This window comes from Belonocnema kinseyi, chromosome 2, assembly GCF_010883055.1.
Source record: "Belonocnema kinseyi isolate 2016_QV_RU_SX_M_011 chromosome 2, B_treatae_v1, whole genome shotgun sequence".
Taxonomy (NCBI): Eukaryota; Metazoa; Arthropoda; class Insecta; order Hymenoptera; family Cynipidae; genus Belonocnema; species Belonocnema kinseyi.
The window spans coordinates 114,454,342-114,463,123 of NC_046658.1; the positions used below are offsets into that span (position 1 = coordinate 114,454,342).

The 8,782-nt window shown below is 25.6% G+C and overlaps 2 protein-coding genes across 4 annotated transcripts in view; one reads left to right on the forward strand and one right to left on the reverse strand.

The window, feature by feature from the left end:
* LOC117167620 overlaps positions 1-6,796 on the forward strand; it is a 9,716-nt gene extending 2,920 nt beyond the window's left edge. Inside the window, exons 2-4 of the mRNA XM_033352686.1 lie at positions 3,094-3,208; positions 6,331-6,484; positions 6,619-6,796. Coding sequence (XP_033208577.1) covers positions 3,094-3,208; positions 6,331-6,484; positions 6,619-6,757 — 408 coding nt within the window. The 3' untranslated portion in view covers positions 6,758-6,796. The remainder of the gene's footprint in view (positions 1-3,093; positions 3,209-6,330; positions 6,485-6,618) is intronic.
* Positions 6,790-8,782, reverse strand: part of LOC117167619 (mannose-1-phosphate guanyltransferase beta) — a 19,384-nt gene continuing 17,391 nt past the window's right edge. For all 3 annotated transcript variants that reach the window (XM_033352685.1, XM_033352683.1, XM_033352684.1), the window contains exon 6: positions 6,790-7,301. In XM_033352685.1, coding sequence (XP_033208576.1) covers positions 7,133-7,301 — 169 coding nt within the window. In that variant the 3' untranslated portion in view covers positions 6,790-7,132. The remainder of the gene's footprint in view (positions 7,302-8,782) is intronic.

An 8,782-nucleotide genomic window follows, 5' to 3' on the forward strand; every position in this document is an offset into this window, starting at 1 on the left:
AACTTTAGGTTTAATAAATAAGCTATCTAAACGACCACTGCAAAAACATCTAATATGTGATTTTGCGTGATTCTTGAATCTTCTAAACAAATGCAAAATAGCAGAATACAGGTCTTAAAATTTTTACTTTCGTTTTTTCCAGATTTATTCAAAATTAAGCGAAAAATTTTTTAAAAAGAAGTTTGATCATGTTTTTCCTGATATTAATACAAAAAACATTTACAAAATAAATGATAACCTACGAGAAAATTAAGTGACTCATCTTACCCCCTATGCTCATCTCGCCCCACCCTACCTTATCATAAATTTTATGTTAATAATAAAACTGAGAACCAACCAATAACCAATAAAAAAATTAGTAAAAATAATCTAAGTTTATGATCATAATTATAAACAATAATATATAATAATAAAATAAATAAAAATATTAGACTGAAGACATATGTGAAAAGACATTATATAATATTTTTAACATTGAAAGGATAGGAGTTTTGGCAGGGACCATAAAAAAACTTCGAATTATCGAAAATTTGAATTTTACTAAGCTAAATAATAAAAATAATAATATAAAAATGTCAATTATTAATTAAATTAGAAGTTATGTTTCACTTTGTAATACACAATATAGGAAAGACATAAAGATGGATTGCATTTTGCCGTTTTTACTAGTTATTGCTGGTAGGGCCGAAAACTTCATCTTCAAAATTCTTCTATTTTTCCTTGACCAATTTTTTATTTTCCCTTACCTTTGATGTTCAAATACCAGCATTTTAGTCTCGTAATATTTTTAACCAAAAAGACGAACCTTCAAGCTAAGAGATAAATTTTAGATGGAAAAATTTCATTTACAACCAGAAAGAATTCGCAATTAAGAATATAAATTAATGAAAAAATGTATTCTTATAAAAGTGGTCCAACTAGAATTTTAAAAGAAAATATATGAATCCTCAAGCGAAGAAGATTAGTTTTCATCCAGACAGTTGCATTTTTATCCAAGATGGAGTTTCTACCAAAAAAGATGAATTTTTTAATAAAATTAGGCCAATTTTCATAATATAGTTAAATTTACATCCAAAAAAGATTTTCGTTGACTTATAAACATCAAAATATAGATTTTAAACCAAAATTATTTTTTACGAAATAGTGGTATTTTAAACAAAACAGATGAATTTTGAACTAAAACGGATGACTTTTTAATAAGATTGTTGAATTTTAAGCCAAACAGTTCCATTTTCATCCAAGAATGATGCAACTTCTACTAACCCTTAAAGGCTTAAAGGACACACTTTCGTAAAATTACATTAAGAGCATACTGGGTGTTACATACCCAAGGGTATTCAAACGTGTAGTGTGCCGACGGTATTGGATAGCTTTTTACAAGAAAATCAATTAATGATGTTTAATCTATCTAGTTTTAGGAGGGAAAGGTTTCATAACAGTTTTTGAAATTTAAAGTAGATAAAAAAAACCTTTTGGAAAAAAATGACTTCTTTCATTCTAAAATCCATAACTTTTTAAGTTTTTGATACTTTTCCTTAAAATTTTACTTGAATACTTACGAGATGCGGTGCTTAAAAAATAAAATTAGGTTTACAGTGTTCGTTCCAAAGAAGGTGTTTATTCTGAAAAATAAAAGCTTCAATTCGATGAAAAATGAAACACGGTACTTTGCGTGATTAAATGATTTTATTGATCTTAAACTGCGTAAAAAAATTATAAAAATCAAAATTATGTGAAAATGACATAGAAAAATAGGTTTTCATGTAATTTTTTAATCTGGCGCCATATGTTCCATTTTCTTGAACTTGGTACGTTTCGTTAAGGCATAAATAAGTCGCTGGATATTGTACACCCAGTATGCCCTTCAAGGGCTAAAATAGATGAATTTTCAAAAGGATCAGATTTTTTGTAAATAGTTCAATTTTAATTCAAAAAATGTTTTGGTTGACCTTTCAACACAAAAATATCAAATTACATCATAAAGTGAATTTTCTACGAAAATAAATGAATATTATTAATTATTAATAAAAGTAAATAAATAATTCAACTCAAAAACACGAATTTTAAAAAACCTCTTGATTTTTAACCAAAAAAGATAACTTGTTAACAAAATTGTTGAATTTTAAACTATGTAATTCCATTTTTTCCAAGAAAAATGAAACTTCTACTAAAGTATATTAATTATTAAATACAATTTTTTTGTATTATAGTCGAATTTTGATTTCAAAAAGATTTCAGTTGACTTTCGAACACCAAAATAAGCAGTTTACGCAAAAAGTAAATTTTCTACGAAAACAGTCTAACTTTCAACTCAAAAAGACGAATTATCAACAAAACAGTTGAAATTTTATCCAAAAAGGTTAACTTTTTTACAAAATTATCAAATTTTCAAACAAATAATAACATTTATTATATAAAAAAAATCCTCAGGAGGAAGCAACTGCAAAATAAAGAAACAAAAATAGAAGTACAAGACAAATAGATTACTAACAAAAATATTATATCAGGGTTATTGCAAACCTTCATTTTTAAAAATCCTTTATTTTTCCCTGACCAAATATTTAAATAACACAATGTTTAATTTAAAAAATATTTAACCCAGAATCTTTTATAAACGGAACAAACCAATTTCAAATTAAAATTGAATTTATTTTATTTATTATTGAAAGTTATTTCAAGTTATAGAAATTCCCTGACTTTTTAAAATTGTTGTTGGCTAGGTTCGTTTTTCACTCACCAGGTTTCTTTGGCGCGTAAAGTTAAATTCATATTAAATTTCCGTACAATAACTGCGAGTTATTTTTCATTTGCGAATTTCCAAAAATTAATTTAATTAATTAAGACACCCACTCACTATGCCGTAACAAATCCCCCCCCCCACACCCTTGAGATATTACGTTATTTAAGTGCGGTTCCATCAAGAGGACTAATAAGTTTCTATTATTTCTAATAAAAAATAAGTACAATATTAAAAAAAAAACTTTTATTGTTTTTTAATTTACAGTTCCTATAAGACAAATATTTCAGAAGTTTCTGGAATAAAAATTGTATACAAGAAATTGTGCATTAACTTATAAATAAAATATGTTTTAGGTTCTCAACTTAAATCTTTCGAATTTATTACTGCTACTAGTTTTAAAAGCAGTTGTTTTCGGCGCTGGATATTTAGGAGGTCATAATAATTACAACGCTCGTGGTTTAGAAGATGGTAATTAAATTTGTATGACTTATTATACATTATTTTAACCCTTAAATACGAAAATGAAGAAAAATAATATTATAGAATAAAGCAGAAGTAAAATTTGTAAATAAAATTTTATTTTTCTGCCTCAAGTCTTTTATTTATTCTTCAACTATCAGGGTGTCTACCCGACGAAAAATTACGAATCGCCATTTTTCTCTTGGCAAATTGTTAATTTGTTTAAAGAGGTTTCTAAATATTTGGAAAGATTTGAAAGATTCCTGAAATAATAATCTTGAAATAATTATAATTCAAAAATTAAAGACGGATTTTTTTAAACTCTCTTCTTTTAAAGCAGAATTAAAACTATGTTCCAAAATTCTCATTGCATGTCATAATTTCTGTTCCAAGTGAAAATTAACATTTTTTTAGGGAAATTACCACCTCCAAAGAGAAAATTATAATTCTTTAAGGTAATGACATGCAACATTTTCTACTATAATTCAGAAATTTAGTAACTCCCTTTTCCAAAATAGAGAAACCGGAAGGGTCAAATTCTTTAAAAAATCGGTCTTTGTATTTCCGTCACATTTTTTGTGCAAATTTTTCAAAATTAAAGGTCACAGCATCGACAACTGTAATTTGATGATTGTGAATTCTCTTTTGTGAAAGCTCCTTCGGCTTTAACGAACACATTCTCATCACGTATCTCCTGCTTTGCACTCAATTTTGTCGGAAATGCAAACTTTTCTACATTGTGTTCAACTCTATTATATCGAATGTATATTATATTTATTTCTGTACCTCGGTCCGGGGCTCCTTATTCAGATATTGCAAAATAAAGTACAAATTTTATTTTTAATTATTACTTTAATATTTGTTTCTCATTTTGCATTAAACAAAAGCATTTTCATTATCTTGTTTTTATAATTTAAAAAAGTGTGTATCCTATTTAAAAAATGTTATTTAACATTTGATTGCAACATGTGTCGTTTTTCCTCAATTCAATTTTTTGTATTTTCAAGGTTATTTTTTACGATTTAAAATGAAAATACACATCCGAACGCAAGATTGTTCTAAAAAAATTGGTAGATAGAATTTGGGCGAAAATTTTTTCTAAATAAAATGTTATTGTAGCTGGTGTCCTTTTACCAAGAAGTTAATTTTGTTTTTTTAATATATTTTTATAACAACAATTTATAACACATTTTTAGATATTTTTTGGTATAACAACTGTTGTTTTTTCTTCTTTTTTTCGTCTTCTGTGTCATTTTTCCAAAAATTTTATTTTTGATCTCATTTTTTACGATCAAAAGAAAATCTACTCGTCTTATCTAAAAATTATTAATAACAAATCTGTAGACCCTTTTTGGGTGAAGAATTATAGTCAATTAATTTTTATTCGTGCCTTGCGCCATTATTCAAAAAATTTAATTTTTTTATCATGAATGTTATTTTTTACGATTAAAACAAAAACTAAGCTTCCTAGCCAACAATTATTGTTGACAAATTTGAATGAGTTTTCACTCATTTTTGGACGAGCAACTTTTATCTATTCATTTTTTTTCATAGCTTGTGTTGTTTGTCCAAAAATTTAATTTTTTGTTGAATAAAATTTCTACAAATTTTTTTTAAGTCACTTTTTTATTACATAGTTTTTTTTATTCGTAGAAAAGGAACGAACAATTTTTTAAATTAAATTTTTGGACTAGCAACACAAGCTATGAAAAAAATAAACAGAAAATTTGCGCATCCAAAAAAGAGCTATAAATTTGTGATCAATATTTTTTTATAGGACGTGTAGGTTTTGTTGGAAACTTAAAAAATCAACTTAAAAATAAAAAAATAATTTTTTGGAAAATGAAGCAAGTTAAGAAAACAAATTAAAAGAAAAAAATTGTTCACACAAAAAGGATCTACAAACTTGTTATTAATAATTTATAGATATGACGAGTAGATTTTCTTTTAATCGTAAAAAACAAGAATGAAGAAAAATTAAATTTTTGGAAAAACGGCACAAGTGACAAAAAAATGAAAAGACAGAAGTTGTTCAACCAAAAAAAATCTACAATCTTTTTACAAACTCTTATCACAAAAATCTATTTAAAAAACTAAACTATTTCGGAAAACGATACAAGCGACAATAAAATTCTATTTAACAAAATTGTCCGCCTAAATTATATAAACAAATTTGCTTTGAACCACTTTATGCTAAAATGCGTATTTTTAGTTTGGATCGTAAAAAATAACATTGAAAGTAAACAAATTAAATTTATGGAAAACGACACAAGTTGCAATAAAATGTTTAATAACATGTTTTTTAATATGATACACACTTTTTTTAATTATAAAAAGAAGACAACGAAAATACGTATGTTTTAATATCAATGCATATTATGAATTGTAACAATATAAATTTATTGAAAAGATAACTATTTCAGGGTAGCTGAGAATTAAAATCAGTGCAAAATAAGGAGCAAATACTAATTATGAAAAATAGAATTTGTAAATTATTTTGCACTATCTGAATAAGCAGTATCAAACCGAGGTACAAAAATAAATATAATATACATTTCATATAATAGTGTTGAACATAATGAAGAAAAGTTTACATTTTGGACAAAATAGAGTGCGAAGCCCATGATATGTGATGAAAATGTGTTCGTTAAACCCGAAGGAGCTTTAACAAAAGAGAATTCACAATCACTAAATTACAGTTGTCGATGCTTTGACCTTTAATTTTAAATATTCTGAGAAATTCAATGGAAGTTCCAAGCCAGAATTATATTTATTTACCAAATTTTTTATCATAATTCAGATATATAGTAATTGATTTGTTCTAAAATCGAGAAGAGGGAAGTTTTAAATGATGACAAATTCTGACTTGGAACGGAGATTTTTTTTAATTTTCTGCATCTAAATCAGAATTAAAATCTTTTTAAAAACCACTTTGAATTTGCATCTTAGTAAATTTTTGAGAAAAATCCCGGTCACGGAATCAAATTTTTCGATCATTTCCCAGATTTTCTAAATTTCCATGTCAGGTAGACACCCTAATTATTGAATAAAATACGTTATCTAGAGATTTAAACCCAGTTTATAAATTGGGAATAATGAAAAAAAATTATATTAATTTTTGTGTAATATAGATAGTGTCGTATCGGAAGCAGAAGTCGCTTTAGCAGTCGGATACTTGATTGGAGACACTTGTTTATACAGGGCAGCTTGCGAGGTGCCACAAATAGCAAAAGAATATTTAGGAGCAGCTGAGATGATTATCAATGCTATGAAATTAATTCCACAGTGAGAATCATTTTTTTTTAACATTTTTAATGTACTTAATTGGAAAGAAAATTTTCTAAGGGGAAAAAATATTAATTTAATTCATTTCAGATTATTTAAAAAAGCACTAATTTATCAATATTCTTCTATTGCAGAACTTCAACAGTGGATCAAAAATACGAGAGAAAAATGGCCGAATTCCGAAAAGCCATAGAATATGGTTCGAGAGGTCAATGCCCATCAGAATACAACTGTAAGAAGGAAAATATAAAACGATTTTTGCGAACTCAATGATTTTAGAATATTGAAATACGATCTATTGATCATTTGGCTTAAGAACATTTGTTTATTTTGTATATATTCATAGCAAAAACAGTAGTTTTCATGTTATACTGTTAGAATGAAATAAAAATAATTTTGACTTTTTATAAATATCTGTAATGTTTCAAATAAAATTCTGCGCCTGAACTTCAATCTAAGAGAGCAAAGAGAAAACAAGGGGAAGCTAATTTCCACTTGAACAGCAAGTTAATCTTAATTAAAAATGTTTAATATTGAAATATTTCATAAATATTATAAAATATTTACAAACATATTGCACAAGGCATAAAAACCTTTAACCAATAAAATTGAGTACATTTTTGAGTACATTACATTGTTCTAAATTCTTCACATTATAATTTGGGGTTCTGGTACTGAGGCAGCGATACTTTTATGCGGTAATACTTGACCACCGTTGATGTATAATTCATCCTTTACGATAACATCTTCGCCCAAAACGGTCGTTCCTTCCATTCTCACCCATCTACCAACAACGCTCTTCCATCCTATTATACACCTAAAATTTGAAAAATGTATCAAGATACTGCAATAATTTATTTAATCAAATTTTCTACAATGGACTCTCACAAAACGCCTTTTCTCGCCAAGTACCTCTCCCTTCCATTACCTCTAAATGCCACGAAATACATGAATTTATTAATTAAAAAATAGCTTTTTTATACAATTAATAAAAGTTTATATTTCACTTGTAAAATAAAGTAAAAAGTAAAAATAAAACTAAAGCAAGATAAATTTTGAACTAAAAATGAAATAGTTCCATTTGCAACCAAAATGATGAGTTTTCCAATAAGAAGATTAAGTTTCTACTCGAAAAATATATTTCCAATAAAATGCACAAATTTTCAACTAAATATTTGAAGCTTTAACTAAAAAACGTTATTTTTATATTAAAAGAAAAGAATCTTTCAACTAAAAAAGTTAATTTATCAACAAAAAATGGAATAGTGAAATTTTCAGATAACAAAATTTAATTTCCATAAATATATACCATTTGCGACTAACTAAGTGAATTTCTAACTAAAAAAGGACACATTTTCAACCAAAAATAGAATATTGAAATTTTCTGTTCCAAAAAATGAATTTTCAACAAAAAAAAATAGAATTTTTCAATAGCACAGTTGAGATTTTAGCAACAGAGATAAATTTTTAACTAAAGTAATGAGTCTTTAACCAAAAACGTTCCTTTTAAAAAAAGTAGTATAATTTTGAACCAAAAAAATTGTATTTTCAACGAAAAATTGAATAGTTCATATTCCTACCAAAACAGATTTTAATATTAAATAAAAGAACTGTTGAAATTGATCAATAAGTACAAATCTTTAATGAAATACTCATTTTTTAGGTTCAGAATTAATTTTTAACAAAAAAAATGTTAATGGAATAAGTAAATTTTCATCTAAATAAATTAATTTTATAAATAAAAAATAGCTTCTTTAAACGGATTATTAATAAAAGTCTACAGTTGATTTGTAAAATAAAATAAAAGAGTAAGTCATTCAGTTTTTCTGAATTATTACAAACATAACATTATTTTGTAGTGAAAAAAAATCAAAGAATATATTAGCATAAGATTCGCTATTTTTTAAAACAAATATTACAATTTTCAACCAAAATTATGATTTTTCAAACAAGAAGATTAAGTGTTTGCTCGAAAAATAAATTTTCAATAAAATACATAAATTTCCAACTGAATATTTGGAGCTCTAACTAAAGAAAGTGAATTGTCTTCTAAAATAAAAAGATTTTTCAACGAAAATTTTCAATTTTTAACTAAAATAGTGCATTTTCAATCAAAAATGGAATAGTGAAATTTTCAGATAAAAAAATTGAATTTCCAACAATATCTACAATTTGCAACAAAATAAGTGAATTTCTAACTGAAAAAGAAAAAATTTTCAACAATAAAATGGAATAGTTAAATTTTATGTTAAAAAAAAATTCTAATAAAAAAAAAACATGGTTGAATTTTTAGCCACA